This window comes from Gallinula chloropus (assembly GCF_964237585.1).
Source record: "Gallinula chloropus genome assembly, chromosome: 13".
NCBI classification, from domain to species: domain Eukaryota; kingdom Metazoa; phylum Chordata; class Aves; order Gruiformes; family Rallidae; genus Gallinula; species Gallinula chloropus.
Genome location: NC_140098.1, coordinates 4,563,733 through 4,586,480, shown reverse-complemented (window position 1 = coordinate 4,586,480; position 22,748 = coordinate 4,563,733). Strand labels below are relative to the sequence as shown.

At 43.6% G+C, this 22,748-nt stretch overlaps 1 protein-coding gene across 1 annotated transcript in view; it reads left to right on the top strand.

Moving 5' to 3' along the window:
* Positions 1-13,742: 13,742 nt before the first annotated feature.
* LRP3 (LDL receptor related protein 3) overlaps positions 13,743-22,748 on the top strand; it is a gene marked incomplete at its 5' end in the record, with an annotated part of 32,115 nt that continues 23,109 nt past the window's right edge. Inside the window, 5 exon segments of the mRNA XM_084270046.1 lie at positions 13,743-13,758; positions 13,876-13,994; positions 21,029-21,570; positions 21,707-22,004; positions 22,007-22,100. Of these exon segments, the coding sequence (XP_084126172.1) occupies positions 13,743-13,758; positions 13,876-13,994; positions 21,029-21,570; positions 21,707-22,004; positions 22,007-22,100 (1,069 nt within the window).

Below are 22,748 nucleotides of genomic sequence, written 5' to 3'. Positions count from 1 at the left end.
GCTTCTTTCTAAAAGGAATTTAAAATGGGGAGAAAAGTTGCAACTGGGCATGTAACAGCCTGGAATGCTGTCAAGCTGTGGAATACAAAGAAATCCAAGTAGGTAGATTTATTTTTTTTTTCCTTGTTTAAATTATGTGAATTGTGTAGTAACAATTACACTTGAATCCAAGGTTAAATGAAAAATATTCTAGGCAGTAGTATGTTTTGTACAGATTTATGGTTTTGCATAAGTGTTAGGTGATAAACTGTATTTTTTTCCAGCATTCTTTCCCCTTTACTTAATATTGTTTTGTTAGAGAAGCTAAAAGAAAATGCTGTGTCTACGCTTCTCGTAATTTTTGGTTCTGTTTTTAAACACCACAAAATATGCATTTAGTAGCTGAATGAATTTGGCTTTAATGTAGTTAGTAATACTGACCTAATTTCTGTACGTTAGAAAAGATAAGTCCTAGTATAATTAATGTCATATTGGAATTGAAAATGTTGGGTTTTTCTTTGCCCTTTTCAGCTGGAAAAATCAAATCTCCACTTTTTTCCACTGAAACATGAAAAAAAGCCAAAACCCAGTTGCTATACAAATGCTTGGTTCATTTTCCAGCAGTCATTTCAATGGGTTGCACATTTCCTTTTGAATGACTCCTCTATTTCCCAGTTTGAGAAACACAAGGAAAAATGTATTCTTGCATTCTGGTTTTAGTAAAATCAGGAAGTTTAATGACTTCTGGCTGGTTTCTGTCCATTGCCATCACCTCTTTAGTGACTGGGTGCCGTGCGACTCAGCTTGTCTTCAGCCTTGAACTGATCTGACCTGCAGCAGTAGGGCTCATACCTGTATGCAGCAGAGGGTTTGCAGAGAATGCTGTAATTATGGACAGTTTAAAAGCTGGAGATTTTACCTGCCTTTTTTGTTATTGTTGTTTTGGCTCAGTACCCCTGCAGTTTGGCTGATTCGCTCAGTCCCTGTTCTAACCTGACGAGAAAGCTGTAAGACTGATGTAGACCAAGTGTGTGCGGCTGCCCTTCTGTAGCAGTTATTTGAAGAGTAACATCTGTAATTTGGCTGTAAATATGCTTCAGGTGCCTGTCAAATTGCCGAAGCAATCTCTACGCTTTGCAGATTGATTACACTCCAGGCCTGTAATCAGGTCTATTCATGAAGATGATCCTTTCCCGATGCCGTTGGGTTGTGGGCCAGGCTCCATGGACTCTCACAGCTCATTCCTACCGTAAACCCATCCGTTTCTTGGTGTGGCACACCCCCTGTTGTGTCTCTGTGCAGGTACCGGCCTGGCTCTGGCTCCCTGAGGGAAGGCAGCATCACTTCTGTGTGAGAATTCCAGTGTGCTCTGTAGATTCCTACCCACGCTGCTTCTCCTGATTACTTAGTGTGTGTGTTTAGTCAGGCGCTCTGGTGTTAGGTGTGTGCACAGATCAGCACGGTGCAGTTAAACTGATCGCAGGATGCAATCGAGGCCTGGCCTTCCCTTGCTACCTTCTGCTGTGGGCAGTGGAGACGCAGAGGGCTGAGGCAGGGCTGGAGCCCAACCCGAAGCGATGGTGCCTCAGTGTCTGTGCGAGACGCGGGCAGTTCTGTGTTTCCCCAGCCTGTCCATACCCTGTGCTGACGTGTGCAGCGGGCAGCCCGGCACTGGGAAGTCAGGCTCGCCGAGCAGCAGCCGCAGCCCTTCTTTTCCCAGCTGCTCGTACCCCGAGCCTGTCGGAACTTCATCAGGAGCTGAGCATGCCGGACTGCGCGGGTGGTTCCGGGCCGCGGTACCGGTACAGAGCCATGGCAGGGACGGCTGGAGCGTTGCTGGACGATGTATTGGGACCACGTAGAAACTGCGCCTATCGCCTGGCGCCGTGGCTTAGTTGGTTAAAGCGCCTGTCTAGTAAACAGGAGATCCTGGGTTCGAATCCCAGCGGTGCCTGCGCGGGGCGGCACTCGCCTTTTGCCCGTGGGCTTTGTTTTGCCGCTGTTGCGCGGGGGCGGTGCGGGGGGTGGGCGCCGGGCGGCAGCGGCCGCTCGAGTGCCGAAGGGAAAACCCCCTGTGCAGGTGGGAGTCAGGGCTCCGGTGCCGCGTGTCCCCGCGGAAGGGCGGAGGGTGCAGCGCAGGCTGCAGCCCCAGCCCCAAGGAGCCGCCTCCCCGGCGCGGCGCCTTCCCAGCCTGGGCAGCCGCCCGGGTGAAGGAAGCGGTTCGTTGTTTTCCCTGTTACCACTTGTGCATCTGGCCCGGGGTCTGATGCTGAGGCTCTTGTCACCCATCAGACCGACCTTCACCTCTTCTTACTGTGTTAGGGAAAGCCTGGCTTTTCCAAGGTGCAGGGGGCAGGAGGTTTTCCGAGGTATCTGTAAAAACCAAAGGGCAAATCCTGCCCCTTAGGTTTGTGAATTAGTGAAATCATTCCAAATTTGTGTTCCTGTACATGAAGCAGAATCTGTGCTCAGATCTAAAGACAAAAGGCTGAAATCCCGTTAGTGCAAGTCCCAGTCTGGCAGCCACACCCTGGGCGTTCTCCTGGGCTGCCACAGCAGAGATGGGAGTAAATGGATTTAGGGGCATATTTGGTGGGTCAGGTTTCCAGGACTCTGATCTGAGGCCCCATCGCAGCTGTCAGTAGTTCCACGTGCAATGTGTAAGTCTAACGTCCAGAATGAGCATTTTTGGTTATAACTTTTCACCTGCAGTAATCTTTCCTCAAGTAGAGCTTGCTGCAGAAATGCAACACAGTATTTGTGGTAAACATAAGTAAACCAGAACTGCAAGTTGCAATATGGTGTTTGGTTGGTTTTTTTTTTAAATAGTATCTTGGGATTAACCTCCTATAGATTGGCATTGTCTAAAAGAAAACGAAAAGAACAGGAGGTTGAGACAATTGGAAAGTGCAAATCAAGGAAGATTTGGGGTAAAGAAGCTGCAGTGAATGTCAGCCAGGTCCCCTGCTGCTCCTCAACCAGCAGCAGCTTGGATCTTGCAGGAAACAAGAATTTTGAAAATAAAAATCCTATGAGGATGCTTCTGTTCCTCTGACCTTTGTAGGTGATACAAAATCACATAACTTTCTAGTGCTGATTTGGAGCCCCAGGTGAGGTGCAGAGTCCAGAGACCTGTGGAATTCCAAAATCCAGAAACTCCAGTGTCGAGTAAATCCTGCAGGGATGGACAGTGACACCATGGGACCAAACTCTGCTCTGTAGGGAAGAGTTAGCTGGGGTGCCTGCTGCTGCACTGGGGTGTGTAACGTGTTTTAATGCAAGCGATAGAAACCTCTGTTGAGGTGTCAGAATGCTGGTCATGCCAAAAAGACTCTATCTTATCGTGTGAAATTCTATAATGATAGGTTGATAGGTTTCTGAGGTAGTTTAAAATTGTTAAACAAACCACTAACACAAGCTAAATGTACACGTGGAGTGCGTGTGTGGGGTTTGGTTTTGTTTCTTGATTTTACATTTGCGTGTGGGAATAGGCTACATGAAGGCCACTTAAATCTGAAGTGAGGATGCAGCTATAGATTTGTCAATACTGTTAAAACTGCATTATAGCTTATGAGTGGTTTGCCAAGCACCAGGTAGTAAAAGCTGTCTTTGCATAAATATTTGTATTTTTATTTTTACTGTCATCTGGAAAAATTTCCTTCTCCCACTCCTCACCCATCAATACCCAGTGACGTAAAGCAGGGTTACTCTGTATATAATCATGTCATCAACTGCTCTAAAATACAGCAAGTGGTGCTCAGAGAGCCCTTGGCCCTTACGCTACTGGTATTTGAAAATACAATTATAATCAAGCATGATCAGTTTAATTCCCAATAAGTGAGAGAGCCTGGTCAGGCTGGCCTTGCACATCGAGAGACCTGCTCTTTGCCCTTCAGCTGCTGTTTGGCTCTGGACACACTGCTCTTAACTTTTGATCTTTTTTACCATCTGCAAAATTATAATAATACTGATCTCACAGCGTTGCTGGGAGAGTTAATTAATGTTGTATGAAGCACTTTGGGTTTTGGATAAAATCGATGTTATTAAAGCTATGGTTTTACTTTGCTCAGTAGCTCAGTTGTTCTGCAGTTAGGTCATGCTGGTCCTGAGCCTCTTCAATAGCGCTGGCAGTGTCCACAGATGCATTTGGACTATGTGTGGGGAAAGGGGCCTGACTGACTTCGTCTCACTGGTGGGGTAGAAAATCCAACTTGCAAATAAAAAATTTTTAAAGGTTTATATAAAGGTGGTCCTTGAAAATTTGCTATGTAGGCCTGTTTCAGTCTTTTTGTTGAAGATGCTCAATAGCTATTATTTTACACTTAACTACAGAAATATATGCAATGCATGTTTTTACAGGCTGGTGTTTTTCCTTTTGTAATATCTCAGAATATTGCAACAGTTTACATGAAGGTGATTGCTGTATCTGTATATGATTGATATTGCCTGAGAAGAGGCAAGTGTATTACCTAGCTTATTATGAGTATGTAGAAAACACTTTAAAACCTTTCTAATTTAAAATAAAAGGAAATGTTTTCATGCTAAGCCCAAACCAAATGTCCACCATTTGTAAGAAAGAAGGATACATACCATCTGTCTTACAACTTGTTCCCATAATGACTACCTCCTGCAAATGGAACCAATTAACACCTGGTTAAAGACAGGGGCTCCTGGCAAGTTAAGTAACACAGAACTCCAACATTTTGTAAAGGCTCATGTAGGACCCTGACCAAGTCATGCGATAAGCACAAATCCCTAGAATTGTTAATTGTGCTCTGGTCTTTTTATCCACAAACCATAGAGTGTTTGATGCTTTTAGATCTGCAATGACCCTCTGAAATCATATTAAGGTGGAACCAAAGAATAACTTCATTGCCAATAGTAAATATACTGTTTTGTTGTTGAAGTTGGGAAAGAAAATCCACCTGCCTTTTAAAATTTGGGATGAAATAAATCGTGTAAATTCTTGAGAAGTAACTGAGTCCTCACTCTGGATGTTACAGGTAATTTCACCATGATTTTTTTCCTACTGGTTCCCCTAAAATGCTCTATGTTTCCTTAATTATTGTTCATCTTTACCTTAATTTTCTAGCTGGTGTGGGGCAAGGACAAAATATGTGACACGGATTCAGCCATGGGTCAGGAGGCTGTGGATTGTTCACGTGTGGTCTGTAACCAAAGCCCCATGTGAGTAGGATGATGCAGTCTCAATCTTGGTGAAAATGGTTTCAGTTTAGAAACACAGAGGTTTGTATAATTAAATATTTGCCTTTGTGTATTCAGTGGCAGTTTATCTGACACCTGCCTTTGACTTGCTGTTGTATGGTTTAAACACAAAACATGAAAAATAGATGCCAAAAGAACTTGGTGAGGTGATACCAGCATGAAGCAGGTATGGCAGTGCTCTGTCCAGCCTGAACCTGCTTAATGGTTTTCATGTGACATTCCCATCTGTTATTAGTTGAAAGTGAAGCCTTGTCTTGAATTAGTCTAATAAAACCCTTTCCATCTGGAATACAAAAGACCACAGTTCTGGGCTTTTATGAAAGTCTTAAAAATTAACTTTGGGTGAATAAACAAAACATCTTTTTGTGTGTGTAACTGGAAGAAAATTCTATGTTCTAACAGCTTTCCATGCTTTATCCCAGTGGTGATGAATTTACAGAGGTGAGAAAGAGTGAAACAAGGAATCACAAATAAAGTATGTTTCCTTCTGTTTCCTAACAGCAGCTGCATCACAAGAAATTGTGTTCTAATGAGAACACTTATATTTTATACAGGAGAGTAAACAGCTGAATTAGAGCTCTGGATTGGGCTGAGTGATTTTGAAAGCCCAAGAACTACATTTTGAGATGTCTCAGCTTAAATTCTAGCTTTGTTCTCAGCTGCTGCTGCTGCAGGTTTTCTCACTGACATAATTTGACTTGCATATGTAATGCATACACCAGTGGTGGAAAAAAATGATGTATTAGCAGACTTTATTTGACAGAACCACAGCATATGCAGTACCTCTGAGGAGCTGTAGGAGTTATCCTGGTAAGTATATTTTTAATAAGCAAAAGCCTCACAGTTTGTACTCCTTGTTGGTTTACAGCTGAATTCAGAACACAAAATTAACCTGGTTTTGAGAATCAACTGTTGAGATTCTGTTAAGGTGCTACAGAAGAACAGCATGTGAAGTAGTATCTCAACAGCTTACCATTTATATAAAAATAATGTGAAACAGTGAAATAAAAAGCCAGTGTCTGACACTTTAAAGAAGTCATGAAGTGGCAGGAGTTGCTCCAGATGATCTTTAGCTCCTGTGCTGTTGTGACTAATAGTTTGCCTTGGAGTTTCATAACCAGCTTGCTCTGTGCAGTTGTATCCAGAACGTACCACAGTCATGAAGACTCAATGAAGCTGAGTATGTTAATAATCACTTACTTAAGAAAATAACTATACTTAAATTGAATCAGACCAAAGGTGCATCTAGTCCAGTGTCCTCTCTATAGCCGTGGCCAGTGGCCCGTGTCTAGGACAGAATATAAGCATAGGGCAAACATGCAGTGATATTTTTCTGGAAGACCCTGCCAGCCTCTGGTCATTTCCAGCTCAGGGTCTTCAACTCTCACATACAAACCTGATCAAATTTAATTTTTCATTTCTCCCTGTCTGTGAATATGGAAAAGTGAAGTGACTCCTTCAGGCAGATGTGTATATCAGAGACGTCTTCATCACAGGGACAGTTGCCTAAAGAAGGAAAATATTAGAGGCAGTGAAATGTTTAGTGGCTGTTTATTGCAGCAGTGACTATAGGCTATGGGGAAGATATTTTCCAGTGAGCTGGCATTGCTGCCTGCACGTTATTCACAAAGATTTGGGTGAAACATTTGATGAAAACATCGAGTGAAGCCACATAGCCTGTTAACCCCAGTTTGCAAGGTTCCCTTCTATATTTCCTGACACTGTTCTGTGATGTGTCATGCTTCGACAGGCATGTCGAGCTACACGGCCTCACATCTGTATAATGTGATGTGATGTATGTGTCATGAAAGGATTTGCCAGAGTGTAATGTGTCAGCTCTGAACTTTGGGGTGGGGGGATCTGTTTGGGATACTGTAGTCCGCATATGCAGAGACACGCAGTTACTGCTCTGCTGCTTGCAGGGAAAGGTGGGGTGGATGGGTCAATTTGTGGTTTGCAGTAGTGGTACCTCGTTAGTGCACCTGGTAAAAAAATAATTATAAAAAAAATATCTTTGAAACCTTCTCTGCATTTCAGTTTGGCATGAAAAATAAGATTCTTCAATCAGGGAGACAGGCTGGAGAACTGCAAATTGTGGGCCTTCCTGCAGCAAAGGGGGGAATTTTTCATCTAAAAGGCTGAAATCCATAGCTACAAAACGTGGGGTTCTGTGGGACCAGTGGGAGAAGTGAGGCAGTTTTGGAGATGTTCTATGACCACTATGTAAAACGTTACTTCATTAGCTACTTTTGGCTCTTGTTCTTTCTTGAAGGTGTTTTCTCTTCTTGTGTGTTAAATACACATTGCCTATCACGGTAGTTTGGATTTGGTTCATTAGGTGGTGAAGCCATTACAATTCAGTTTATTTTCAGTTTAACTTTCTGTTGCAGTAGGATATGAATGGATTGACAAATGTGTACTCATAAAAATTATTTTATATCTTGTTTTAGTGTAGGAGTAGTATAGATTTGAAAGCTGTGCAGCCTGACATCACAGTAGACACGTCCTTGGCATGCTCTGGGTAGTGTGAAGATGGAATGTGCAGTAAGAAATACGAGCCTCTAAAAATGTTACCTAAATCTCTACTACATGAATGTAGGCTTATTGTTCATTTTGAGAACTGTTTTAACAACAATGACCTTGATCAAAGGAGGTAAGTGTTGTTAACAACAATGAAATAAAATCCACAGTGTTAAGGCCTCCCACATGTAACATTCCTTTTCAGCCAGAGCGCCTTTCCAGCTTCAAATGAGTTGAAATTTGGTATATTTTGAATGTATTTATTAATGGCTGTGGTCTCTGCTTGGTCTCTGTGCATCTCTTTCATGATAGTTAAGGTAGTGAGGGGCAGACATTGCACACAGACCTGTGGAACCTGCAGCATCATTTCTGCAGATGAATGATGAGTCTTGTTCCAGGAATGAGTCTTGTTCCAGGACATTGCTTTTCTCATGCTGGAGATGTAATAATGTGCAGAGGCACATGTGATACGGTTGTGGGAACTTCTGTTTCATGGATTGGAAGGGCCAGCATGCAAGTTACCATACATTCAGCAACAACAGAGGAGCCAGCATCTCTGGCTTAGCTCTGTTCTAAGCCATTTGAAATGTAATGCCTGAGGTAGATGAAACAGAGAGTTATCTGTCTGTCTTTTTTGCAGCAGGTCTTTTCTTTCCTTAAAAAAACTGTAGTTAAGCCATGATTAAGGTTTAAATATACAAGGATATTTTTGATATTGGCTGGTGAGGTAATCAAGAATTGACCTCACTGACGTCAATGGCAAAACTCCCACTGACTGTGCTGTAGTCAGGTTTTCATTCAATAAAAAGATAATAATGAATCTGATTCATAATGAAGGGAAGAAAAGATGAATCAACCCAAGCTGTGTGGGTAGAGTGTTTCCTGTGTTATTAACTGTGCAATGCCATCAAAACAGCGAGGTCTGTCCTTATCTGCTGCAGTATTTATGATTATTCTTTACTTACATACAACTGAATGCTATTAGCCCTCACATTACTCCTGCCAAAGCGTGTTGAGGTCTCATTGTCGTCAATGGAAACTGTGAGTGCCAAGTTTATCTGAAAGTCTCTGAAAATCTACACAAGAACTAATTTGAAATTGCCATCTGAATTACAGCTTTTTTATGACATAAAGGTTGATTAGGTATTGTTTCTGGGTGCTTTTTTTAAAGAAAAGTGCTTTTTAACAGGTATACTATATACACTGAAGATCTTTCTCCTCTTCCCATGATAGCAAAATATAATGGTTGAAACTATCGGAAGAGCAAATAACATGACCACTTCAACCTGTAATTTTATTTGATGTTTCTCACTGAATAAACATGCTAGAATGTCATGGCCTATAAATAATTTACTACATGTCACTATTTAGTATGGATTTGGGTTAATATTTGGAAAAATACCTGATAGAAGCTATTATTCAATTAACTTTGTGTTTATTTTTTATGACATATGTAGTTCTTTTTTGATAGAATACATATTCATTATCAGTAACAGAAATCGTTCAGTAACATGTTAAGTCTCCTGTTTGGCCAGCCCTAAGTGGCTATTATTTTTGGTACTAGACTTCCTTTCTTTTCCTTTCTTTTCCTTTCTTTTCCTTTCTTTTCCTTTCTTTTCCTTTCTTTTCCTTTCTTTTCCTTTCTTTTCCTTTCTTTTCCTTTCTTTTCCTTTCTTTTCCTTTCTTTTCCTTTCTTTTCCTTTCTTTTCCTTTCTTTTCCTTTCTTTTCCTTTCTTTTCCTTTCTTTTCCTTTCTTCATGTGAATTTGCATGCCATTTTTAGGCAAAACAGGATCACTCATTTCTATGGTACAAGTTATGCTCTTCTGCTAGTGCTTCTCGTGGTCATTTGGATTGTCTTTATATGATAAACATACATTGATGCATTATCTTAATTCAGCAGGGTATCAGTAACCTATAATTTCTATACCTTTAAAGCAACCCAAGTCCAATCCTTGTACAGTATTATCTGTTAGCTGATTTGTAAAGTTTGTTCTTTGGTTTTCTAATATAATGTCAGTGAAAGTGTAAGAGCTGTGTGTCCTTGATGACTAAACCTGCACACATGTGAGTGGTGAAGGTTGTGATTGTGTAGACTCTTCAGGTACCATTATCACACGACGCCCTTTTCTTTTGCCTGGGAAAATGTATCCAAGGTATTTCTATAAAATTTCTTAAACAAAACCACAGTATGTAAGGTTTGCATATGGTAAAAAAACCAAACCCTCATGATTTTTACTTCTCAACTGTAACTAGCTGAAAAGATACATGGGTGTCTGTGTCCTGCAGCTCTTTCACTACCCAGAAAAATAAGCTATTTGGGGAACAGTTACCTTGGGGCACTTGGTCAAAATGAGCATACTGACTCAGTTCCCGTGGCCCAAGTCTGCCCCTTTCTAAGCCTGCAAGAACAGGACGAATTCCATGTGCTCCTTTAATACTGTTTCCTGTGAGGTCAATTGCCATTTCTTCTGGCAGTCTCTCTGGCTGTGGTCTCTGGAAACAGAACCTGGAAGATTAGGGGAGAATTAATGAATTAGTAGTTGCAAACAGAGATTTGGAGAGATTAGAGCCCAAGGCTGCTATGAGTTAGCACATCGCTTAGAAAGATGCTACGAAGACCCATCACACAGTAGTTTAGATGCAGTGGTCCGAATTGGGTGTTACATGACTAGAAATTAGTGAAGGATTTAGTCACTTCTTTTGACACCATCTTGTTGAATCTCTGACTTAATAATTTCCAAATGACTTCACATAAATTGATTATACAGCTGCTGCTGGTTTCTGTATTTCAGCAACTCTGAATGCAGGGCCCTCAGGAGAGCATAAAAATAGGTTTGGGGCTGTCTTGGCACCACTGGCTTTAGGCCTGCATGACACTCATCATAGCTAATTCGGCTTCAGAGCTCCTGGTTGGTACTGTGCAATGTGAAATTGGTCCAGATCTTTGCTCTGTGTCTTCCCCTGTGAAGACCTTCAGGAAGAACATTCAGTAACCACCACTGGAGTGAAAACTGACCACAAGGAAGAGAGCGTTTTCAGTATATGCAAATATTCCTGAAGCCAAGTTACAGTATGGTCATACTTAAAACTGCAGATACTTGCACATCAGGATTTATGTATCACTAATGTTTTCTGCATTAACTTTTGTCCTCTGCACTGGAGGTTGCAGAGCTTTGCAGAAGTTCTGAGGAGCACTTCTGTGCTGGAATGCGTCACGCCAACTGCCCGCAACTGCAGCGAGGCTCGTGCCGAGCCAACTGCGGGCACTGCACTGAGTCATTCTAATTGGTTCCAACTGGGATTACTGGACTTTCAGTAAGCACAGACATGGGATGAAATATTTAAAATGGCTTGGCAGTTAAAATATTTGCTGGTGTGCCTGGCTTCTGAGAGACGGGAAACCTTTGTGATTCAGACCTCTGTATCGGCGCAGGCACCGGGCACGGCTTTGCCATTAAGTTCAGCGAATGCAGGACTGGGAACAAACGAACTCATCATTGTACAAAGGTTCTTTGCAATAGGGGACACCAGAAGAGCTGAATTTGCGACTGTGACGCCTGTGGCTTTGCAAGTGGATCAATGCCATGTTGGCTTATGAAATGATGGTATTAAACATTATCTCTTTGGATTGCTATTCTTTTTCAAGCTAATAGAATGCCATTTTTATGGACATAATTACCACTATTTTTTTGCCGTTAGAGCAGAAGAGCATTGCATAAGATGAAAAACCCCCCAATTACCATAATTACTGTCACTTATGAAAGTTGACAAATTACTGTAGCAGAATAATATTTTAAAATGCATAGGTTTCCCTAAGTTGCTTTGAAATTATATGTGAGCTGCCATATTTTTAGTAGTCAACAATGTGAATGCATAGAAATATTTTTGTTCATTTGTTCGTGAATAATGATAGATTCATAAAAGCTAATTACAGTGAACTCTCAAAGCAACTGGTTGGTTGAGTTAGTAACTGAAAAATCAACACAGCTTGTCTATAAATGGTTCTGACAAAGTGAAGTATAAATAAATACTTATTCCTTTATTCTAATAGATTTAAAAACTGATTTAAACTTCATAGCACCTCCCCAGACATGGACAATCCAAAGAATATGCTGCCAGGGGAAAAAGTGCTGTAATGAATAATATTTGAATACTGATGGCTGTAAATACCATATGCCAGTGTGGGTATCATGGGAATTTTTGTGGTGTATATTGCATTACCCTGAACTCCTCTCAAATCTGTACAAAATGAAAGTACGTTTGGGTTAACTACTTTTAATTTAGAATTTGTGACCCTGCTGGTTTTGTCTACCAGCTCAACTGCTTTCTTATTAAGAGAATTCAGAAACATGTAATGTATAAATATAGAGAAACCCATGTATAAATTGGGGGGGTTTAATTGTTGCTTGCTGCAGTATTCAACCCCCAGCACCTTTGGAACATTAGGTTACTTTTGAGATGTCTCAGATTGAGAACTCTGTACAGAAATGATGTATTTAGGAAAGGTAAAACTATCTCCATGTAATGCTGATTTTAAGGAGGTACCATTTTTGAATGTTCACGTTCATCTGCCTACTACTCCAGGTACTGGTGGATATTATTTTAAGTTGTTCTAATTGCAATTTTTATTTCTTTATTTCTGTTAAAATAATATTTTCCATTAATTTAGTTGGCTTCTTTATCTGGCACCTTTATCTGCCACTGAATTAAGGGAATAGCTGGAATGTTTTGACAGTCACATAAATATTCCAGGAAGGGATGACTTCTCGGGGCAGTAGTGCATGCAGCCATGCTACTGTTGCCCTTAAGGATAAATAAACAAATGTCAGCTCAGGGGAGTACCATTGATCCCCTGTGAGAGGTTGATGCGTATCAAAGAGGATCTTGAGAGACTCTACCTTCAAAAAACGAGAAGTGCAAGGGGTAGGAATTTTCTCATATTTTTCTTGACTTCCTCTTTCAATCTTTGACAAATATTTTACTGCCTCTGTTTAGCATCATGTTGTATTACAACAATGTACAGTTACATAGTTCAGGTCTTAAATTGTATGAAGGATTTCTGAAAAATCTCTGGAAAGCTTTGTGAAAACAAGTACCTATGCTCTCTTAAAACACTTCGATCCTCTAAGTCACTGAGTATCCTCATACTCCTTTTTTTTTTACTCTCTCTCTCTCTCTCCAGACACTCTTAACACTGTGTGTATGAATCCACAGGCCCCTGTCTTCTTCATTCACCTACTTTCTTATGATGTGGTCCTTACACAACTGTTGTGACGATTTTCCCTTCACATTCTTTAGCCCATTTAAACAACTATTGTGATGATTTTTCCCTTCACATTCTTTAGCCCACTTACCACAGGTGGTTCTTTTTTTTTCCATGCTTTGGTCAGAATATACAACTGGCATTCATAGCCCTGCTGCACAGTCTGAGTCATAGTTAAAGGATATATTGGATTACAGGGTTTTCCTTACGCAAAAGAAAATGCAAATTTTCGTGGTTTTAAGCTCCATTGAAGGTTGAAGCAGCTTTGATTCTTCTGTAAATCTCTTGACTTGAGGGTTTTTTCCATGGTTTATGCTTATCCTCTTTTTTTTTTTGTTTTTCTTCTTCTCTTTCAGTAATGCAGTCTGAGTTAGCATGCTCATCTGTCAAAATGTTATTCAGTTTTATATTAATCAGATAGAGCTCATGCACATGCTTCAAACAGCTTTTACTTTTTAGAGATTTTCTACACTATTCAATACTAACAAACCAGCCCAAGCAGCAAGGAATGGAGATGAAATCATTACACCATCAGGGTAAGTATAATTTCCTGTATGTAGCTACTGTCCCACCATCCCTGATGACACACTTCCAGGTTTCTTTTGGGACACTGAGTGTGTGTACAATACCCATTCTTGCTTTTCTTGCTAACAGTTGGTAGAATCACTGAGGTGCAGGAGAGACAGTGTTTGTTTCTTAAGTGTGATGCAGCAGAGAGCAGAGTGTTTTGTATCACAGAAACATACCTGGCGATGGACTCGACATGTGGTGTGTCCCTTTCACAGCAGGTGTTGGCACGGGGTCTGTGTAATGACCTGACATTCAAGTGTGAACACATCTTGGTATTTCTGTTTCCTGGTGCTTTAAGCTTGCTCTGACTTTTAGTGAAATTGACTGAACAGAATATTGTCCTGGTGACCCAGTGCATCGTCATCCTTATGTCCTTGTTAATACAACACGAAGAGTCTGGCTGTATTATCCCTGTGGAAAACAGGGAGAATTTGGTAGGTGAGCTCATGCGTTCCTTTACAGCCTTTCTCGTTCTTCTGTGGAACAGCCTTGCTTGTGCATAGTTGCAAATTCTTGCTGTGCTTTCCATCTATGCATGTTAAGAAGAGCTTTGCAATCATTTGGGAAATAAGCTGTAATTTGCTCTTTTACGAACCCAAAAGTCTGTGCTATGAATATGTATGGAGAACTTGGAGGAAAAAATGTGGAAGAATTGTTAGTAAGAATGATTTTAGCTGATTCCAAGGAAACCTTCACACCATAAAATCTTTAGGACCTTTAAAACTGTATGGGTTATTGCAGTGAATAAGTGCAGTCCTTTGTGCAGAATGGGTTTAACAGAAATTCATACCAAAACACGTGGCACTGGAACTTTAAAAATACAACTGTAGTAGACAAATAAGGGAAATGAAACCATAAATCAGTATTAGTGACAACCCCCTGAGACAGGTGGAACACAAGTTACATTCTCTAGGACCAAGTAAAGCCTTTAAGGAAGTGGGTAGGCCAAATATTAATGAAAAAAAAGTAACCTTAGCAGCTACACTTAAGATACTGGTAATGCAATGAGTAGTAGGAAAAAAAAAAAAAAGAAGAAAAAGTATTTAATTGACAATGAAACAGCAGAAGCCTGGTTATCCTTACCCTCTGTTGTGCTTTTCCTGCTGAACAGGTAATTGGTAAATGGCAGTCTGTAAGGAGTACACTGGATAGTACAGAGCATACTGGAATTGCTGCAGTGCTGAGCCCAGCTCAGAACTGTACTGCAGCGATTTTTACCCCTGTGCTTGCAGGTGGCACTGGCAGAGCAGCAGCTCCGAGTTACCTGCCGTGACATTCCTCAGACCTCAGCTTGCTGGATGCCATGCTCTGGCTGGTTTGTGTCAATCTGAAGCCTTTGCAGGAGCTTCCCCGTTGTAAGGGTGGACAGAAGACAGCTCTAAGTACTCCTGGGGTTCCCAGCCAAGGGTACTGTTGCACCGGAGGGGCTGGCAGAGGGAACACTACAGGCTAGCGTGACCGGGGAGCTGCTCTGCCACCTCTCCATCTGCTGTACAGTGGTGTCCAGCCCTTCTCCACCCAGTACAGAAGCCACTCTCTGAACTCATTTGAAGGTGGCTGTTCAGTCCCAATTACGTTTTGCTTTTTTCAATGCATGCACGATTTTCGATATGCCTGATTGCATGCAACACCTTATTTAATTCTGTTTGGGTTATTTATTTTTTTTACCAGAATTGGAGGCTGTAAGCACATTGCTGAGCAACCTCATGCAGCTATTTTCATCTGCTCCAATAACAATATGCATACTGAGCACAGAAAATATTTGTTCTCTCCCTAGGAGATAGTTTTAATGCACATTCACTGTGTTCATCCTGTGACTTAAGAGAAGCTTTCATGTTTCTAATTGCAATCTGTTTGATCTCCTACTTAGATTCTAAAATAAGTCTGTAGTAATTCATGCAGCTAGTGTATGTTTGGCTAAGAGTGTATTGATAGGTTGTTTCATTTTCTTCTGTGCAAAAGAAGTAAAGTGATAAAGACAACTTCAGGCTTACTGAGCCCATTACTCCCCTGAATTTCAGTATGTGAAGGGGAACTGGAAATTATATTCATACACATGAAACGTGATTCAGCCTTATTTTGGCATTGCTCTTCTATCATTAACAGGTGGAAGATACTCACTTCTGAGTTACTTTAGCCCTTATATACCACAGATTGTGTATGTCAAGGAGAATAGTACATACTTTAAGGACTCTGGCTACCAGAGTAAGCCCCTAGCATAACCAAAGCATAAAAGGATTTATCATAAACTAAATTAAATCATCCAAACTTAGCTCATCAATAGATACAAAGGAACAGGCAGAAGAGAGAGATCAATTTAGCATCTTAGTGTATCAGGGTACTCGCTGTTGTCTTGCAGTGCTTCTCCAGAATGCAGATAATAAAAACTAGCATCACCACAGTTTAAATCAATCCAAATACAGTTATTAAATGATAAAGTCACCAGGGAGGTAGGAAGCGTGGTGTTGAAACAGCCTTTTAATGTGGAGTCACAAGTGAAATAAATTTCTGGGAACTCACGGTACTGGCGTGAGCTGCGGAACCTCCGCGCAGGGCAGCAGAGGATCCCGGGAAGCAGGCCCGGGGAGCCTGCTGCAGGCCACCAGCTGCCTGCATTGGCAGGTGACAGACAAGAGCCTCAGGAGACAACTGACGTCATTGCTGGCATAAAACAGCACCATGAGATTACTCTTTTGAAACTGCACCAGCTGAAGATTTTTAAAGGCAAAAAGAGAAGTGATACCGTGCCGGTCTTGGCCTGGCTTCTCCTTCAGGTGTCCGGAATGACTTGCTGTCCAGTGGAGCTTCTTGATAAAGTGCAGTTTAACAATTTTGATAAGGAACCTTAATAAACTTCCTCAAAGTATTTTTGTAAGGATTAGAAATGAAGACAATTCCTTTCCTCTGCTGTAGTTTATGCTGCATGTTTCAAAACTCTGATCTCAGTAGCACTGTTGAACATGACCCCTAATTTATGTAACGGAGCAGGTTATGTAGGCCTTCATTGAATTTTGTTTTGAGAGATAAGTTAGAAGCATTTAAAAAAACATACAATTAATGCTGCCTTGACAATAGTTACAAAGACAACTGAACCCTTTCAAGAGAGAATGATTTTATTTTATTTTTCAAGTAATTGCCCTAATGTAATTGCTACTCATAATCTGGTCTGCTTGATACAAATTCAAGATTTCATTGAAAACTCAGATTGTCACAGAGGAATAAGACTGCTTTGCACTCTCTTTGGAAAAATGCCTATACATTGGTGATCTTATTATAGCATTTCTCCATCAAACAATTTGATTTGCTTTCCTGTAATACTGAGTTGCTTATATTTATTCCAATCACATTTAAGGAAATGAATGTGAATTACAATGGAGGTTTTTTCAGCTCTTCGTAGAATACATGAATAACAAAATCCGAAGGAAAATAGTTCACTGGGAAGTTTAGTAATGATCTATAATGGATCAAGACAGGAATAGCATGAAGTCGGTGCAGCAAAGTACCCCTGAGAATTTTCTTCTCTTGCAGGGAGAGTGTAGTTGTCAGTAAACGTAAACCTTATTAAATCCAGGCTGATAGCATTGTGTGGTGGTGCAATATGAACCCTTGTAAAAACAAAACTATGGGAGATAGAGACAAATAATGCATGTTACCACATCTAATGTTTTCTAAACAAGTTTTCATTAATGCCAGATTTCAAAGGAGAGCAGCGGTGATTAAAATATATGGGATTGCAGCCTTGCTTATCAACACACCTCTGTACGGACTACCTTTGCGTTGAACCTGATTTACAGTGAAGAAGAGATAAATGCATAGAAGGAACTTGTGGAACAGGTAAAACTGCAGTCTTAAAGAAATCTTGACCAAATTAATACAAAGAAAGAGATTCTTATAAAATAAGCATAAGATTAAAAATTCAATTAGATACAGAGGGAACTGACACGGAAAATGTAAAATTATATGTAGTCAAACTAAGGTAGAGATTACAGGACAAGGCTTCAAGTTATTTTAGCATTTTTTTAGTACTAATATTGATGAAGCCCATAATCTGTTTGGCAACATTGCTGTATCATTTTGTGATGTGTTCATCTTTTTACTGTGTATTTTTAAAAATAACTTGTAATATGAATATGCTTTGATTAGACTGGGTAAAACTTTAGCAGAACTTTATCTTGGTGGTGTTACATGACTTTTTTTTGTGATCCAGTTCTGTCAGAAGCATTAAAATGAACAAATGTGCCTACAGCTTCAGCATATGTAACTTCTACTAATGAAATTTCCTAGAGCCATCTCTGTATCACGTTTTGAAATGGGATATGAAGCCTTGACACTTGGCTTGCAATGATGGTTTATAGCTTAGTGCAACTCTTTTAAAGCAATTTAAAAATGATCAGCAAACCATCCTGGAGTAGAGCACCTAGAAAGGGTGGTTATGTTTTCATGGTGTTTGTGTGTATCTTGTAGTATGATCATGAATTCCCCCTATGCCAGTAGATGCTGGACCATATGTATATGTAATTTTATATGTACTGTTCTGATTTGCACATGTATTTCTGTGAACACAAAAGCGTGTGACTGAAAATTAGGACTCAGAATTTTAAGTTAGTCTCACATGAACACTAAAGTATAAGAATAATTCTTAAACTGAGTGGGTTTAATCTTAACAAGAAGTTGATGGCATGGATAGGATCTGCTAAAAAAGAACGTGCATCTGTTGCTTTGCTTTCAGTCCTGTATACTGTTTCAGTGAGATGCAAGGATTTTATTTAATGGAAACGAGAGATGCACCTTACTCATAATTATCATAAAAAGGGTTAATGCAGAATGTAGAGGTGACTAGATAGATGATTTTATTACAATAATAGACTCACTGAGGAAAAACTTTTATGACGCATTCCATTATTGCTGTTACAGACCCGTAATTTGAAGATTACTGCTCAAAAACCCAGACAAAATGATTTTACAATCAAGGCCCCATTAAAGGTTTAAGAATTGTCTGGTTAGATTAGGAAGAATTTAGTTGTGGAAAATGTTGTGTGATTTATTATGCTACTTAAAAAGCGCACAGACACGGGTGCTTGTAAAGCAGGCTCCATCTGCAGAACTGCCAGGTCCCCTCTGTGCTGTGTGTGGGGCCTTCTCACCTACAGGTAAACTTCATTGGTATCGATCCACTTATTATTTCTACATTTTTAGCATAGCAGAAATATTTGTTTTAGCATCCAGTTCTCTCATCCCAAGTAGACAAGACGTGATACTATTGATCCTCAGGCCAATCATCCATTAGGCATCCATTAAGATCCAGAGTGATAGACAAATGTGAATTACAATTATTATAATTCCATCAAAGGGCTGCTAAGATAAGGCACAAGTCTGTAGCTCAGTGAGGATAAGGATCATGTGAACCCCTGAGATACTACTGCAGCCACACTTCATATTGTTGGAAAAAAAAGGCCTAAAGCAGTATCAGAGTGTGCTGAGATGTCCTTTGGTGAACTGCCGTGCTTCCAGGGATTAAAGCCCTTAGCCCTGTTTCACCACTCTGCCAGAGTTTTTCACTATCAAATAAGAATCAGCAGAAGGGAACCTGAGTCTGTGCTTCAACTTTCATGTGTTTTCTGTGTCCAGTGTGATCTGCTTCCTGTAGACAGTCCAGAAAGCATCTGTCATCACTGTGTCCCTAAAATAGCTTCAGCCTGCCCTGGCATTTTCTCATCCAGTTTTGCCTTTTCTTTCTTATCTGGTGTTTCCTTCCCAAGTTATAATTGTGGTCTTTTTCTCTAGTTCCCTGGCCAAATCCGACTCTGAAACTTTCTGCCGAGTGGATTAATTTCAAACAAGATATGGTGCCATGAGAGTAGCTCTGCAGAATGTTTTTATTGTAGACAGATTTTAAAGTATTTGTTCAACTGAGCTGTGCGCTTAAAATTACACTCGTGAGCTCATGGGCAAATGAAGATCACAGTCCTAATTAATATTTTTAAACTGTATGCCACCCCAGGCAAATTAAGCGTGCTCTTCGCTCGTGTTTTAACCATATAAACAGATGTTTAGAGTTGTGCAGCTGTTTTCCTTGCTGGGGCACGTGTAATTAACAAATATCTGTCCAATTGTGTACCTTCAAATGTGTGCATCAAAGGGTATGAGACCTAATGAAGTACACAGCTGGGTGAACTGTCATGGGCTTGGGAAACATGGCCGCTCTGTTCTCCCCACAGTCACTTGCTACCCTCTGCACAGCCACTTTTGCTGTTACACACTTACTAGCCTTCTGCATGTGCTTAACCTGGTTTTGTGCGGTACCTGTTCTAAACCCAATTCTTATGATGACAGTCAGAAGTTTGAAACAGCACAAAGCTCTCAACAGGGCACAGCACCTGCAGTTTGTTGCATTTCTTCAGTCAGAATCTTAACTCAGGGCATGCGTCACGTTCACTGCTGTATCTCAGCATCCCAGGGCCTCTTAGCATCGTCTCTTGCTTTTCTTATTCTTCTCCAGAAATATCTCCCTTTCCTTAGGGTCACCCCACCAGGTCTAGTCAGAGTGAAGAGCTGAACCTGGGCCCCTCGATGACAGAATAACCGAATCCCTGTGTTTCTAACTGAATTGTGCCTACCGCAACTCACCCCGAGGGCAGGCCAGCCAGCGCCTGCCCGTTCCTGCCTGTGTGTCAACCAGCACCGTTACTGCCGGGAGGAAACCCCTTAAATGGGAGTCGTACTTGGGAACTGCATCCCTCAGTACAGTAACATATGTTACTGTTTTATGATGTTGATTTTACCAATCAATATTTAATTTAGTGATCAGAGAGTTTCTGTCTAAGTGCCCACAGACTGTATGTCAGGTATCTCTCTTGTGATACAGCTACAGAATGCAAAGATGCATTTTTTAAAAAAAAAAAAGTTCAGGGAGATTCTTCTAAGGTCCCTTCCAACCCCAACCACGCTATGATTCTTTCATGAAATGCAGTAAGACCTCCTCTTAGCCCTGGAGAATTCAACTGTGCCCTGTAGCACAGCCCACATTTATGCGGTTAACAACAGGTGCTGTCACGGACTTTTACACTGTAGTTGGCATTGGTAGTGGAATTAAACTGCTGCTCAGCGTGCTGCAGCACTCACACTTCGCTCCTTGGAAGAGAAGCTGTGCCACCAACAGCTGGTACTGGTTTTCTGGGGGTGGATGACAGCATCCGCACATGGAAAACCAATGGGAAGTTCAGGCAATACATGAGGTAGAGGGGGTTCGATTTAGCAGTTTGTCACCTGAACAAGGGTGTCTTCCATCCTTTGCTGGTTTGCTGTTCTGCTCAGGAAGCTCCCCAGTCAACTGTCATCTTGCTGCCTGTTGTAGGCAGTGAGCCTTTGTCCATTTTCAGTGGAACAGGACGGTTTCACGCCGCTTATATTGATCCACGTTGTGCTGCCTTGCTGTGTATGTGTTGACCCTGTTAGCATCACCAGGTAGCTTCAGCCTCACGCCGCAGGGCCTGGGAGCATCTGGGTGCTGGCCCTTCTGTCGAGTGACCCGCAGCGTGCCCTGAGGGAAGCGGAGCACTCCGGGGACAGAGGAGTTCCCGGGGAGGCTCTCCCAGCGCACGCTGCCGCTGATATCCGATTTAAAGCCTTCCACGCGTTCGCTTCCGTGAGCCGTGGAGGAGGCAGCTCCGGCAGCCGCTCTCCCGAGTCCCCGCTGCCGCCCGCGGGCCCGCAGCGCAGCTTCCGAGAAAACTCCGACAGGGAAGGGCAGCCGGGCGCGCCGGGGCCGAGGGGGCACCCCAGCCCGGCTGCGGCAAGCCGGGGGGCCGCTTCCCCCGGCAGGGGGGGCCGGCGGGCTCGCGGCGGCGCCGGGCGCGGCCTCCCGCCATGGGGCCGCGGGCTCCCCCCAGCCCGCCCGGCGGTGGTTGGGGGCCGGCTCCCGCGGGGCGCCGCTCTGCTGCCCCCTGCCCGGCGCGGGTGGCCGGGGCGCGCCGTGGCCGCGGGCTCCCTGGCGGAGGGGGCCGGGGCGAGGCGGGAGCGGGGCGCCCCATGCCTGACAGGAAGCCCGGCGCCCTAGCGCTGCGCGGTCGGGCCCGGCCCTCGCTTTCCCTTCCGCCCCGGGCCGCGCTCCGCCTGCGCCGCCAGCCGGCTCGCGGCAGCCCCTCAGGTGTGCGCGGCGGGGCGCGGAGCGGGGCGGCGCTCCCCTCGCCCTCCGGCCCGGCCGCCGCAGCTGCACGGCGGGCCTGTCACGTGGGGCGGCGGAGCGGCGGCGGCGGCGCTGCGGTCTGTCCTCTTCCACCTGCCCCGGAGCGGGGAGCGCGGGCTGGCCATGGGGCGGCGGCGGCAGGCGCCAGCGCCACTCCCGGCCCCCCGGCCTGCAGGGGCACCGCGGGCTGGCCGTGCCGCCGGCTCCAGCGGCTCGGCGTAGAGGCGAGGCGGGCGCGCAGCTGCCGTGGTTCCCCCCGCGCTGAAGGGCAGGCGGCGGCGACCCGCCATGGAGAAGGCAGCGGCCGCGGAGCTCCGGCAGGGCGCGCTGGTGCCGCTCACCGCCATCTGCCTGGGTGAGTGCCGGCCCGGCCGCTCCCCGTGCGGCGGGGCATGTCCGGGCACGGCGGGTGGGGAGGGGGCGCGGGCATCCGCGGCGGGGCTGCCGGGCCCCCCTTGTCCGCTGCGGGACGCTGTCGGGGATGGGGTGGGGGGGAGGCGGGACGGCCGCACAGACCAGACCGGTCGGCGAATTTCCCCCCCCCCCCCCCGCCCCATCTCTCTCTCAGACGGGGCCGGGGGCGGTGCGGCCGCGGGTCCCGCAGGGTCCCTGCACGGGTGGGCACGCCTGTCCTCTTCCCGGCGGCGGGGAGGCCGAGCGGACTTGTGCCCGGTCCTGCGGGAGCCAGGCTTTCGCCCTCGGCTTTGAAACCGCTACGGTCACCCCGCGTAGCACTTAAAACAAAAAAAAAGAAGAAAAGTTTGGACGCTGTGGGTGCTTCTCCAGACTTCGAGCGTGGCGAGGCGCGGGCAGCGGCTCCGGGGCGGTTACGAAACTGCCCGCGGTGCCGCATCGCCGGCCCGGCGCTCGGTCGCGTTTCTCGCCCGCCTGTCACTTCTCTGAGTGGCAGGATGGAAAAACATTCTCTCTTCCCCCCCCCCCGCTCCGTTTCTCTGCCATATTCTGCTCTCCTCCCTCCCTTCTGCTTGAAGCAATTGCTCTC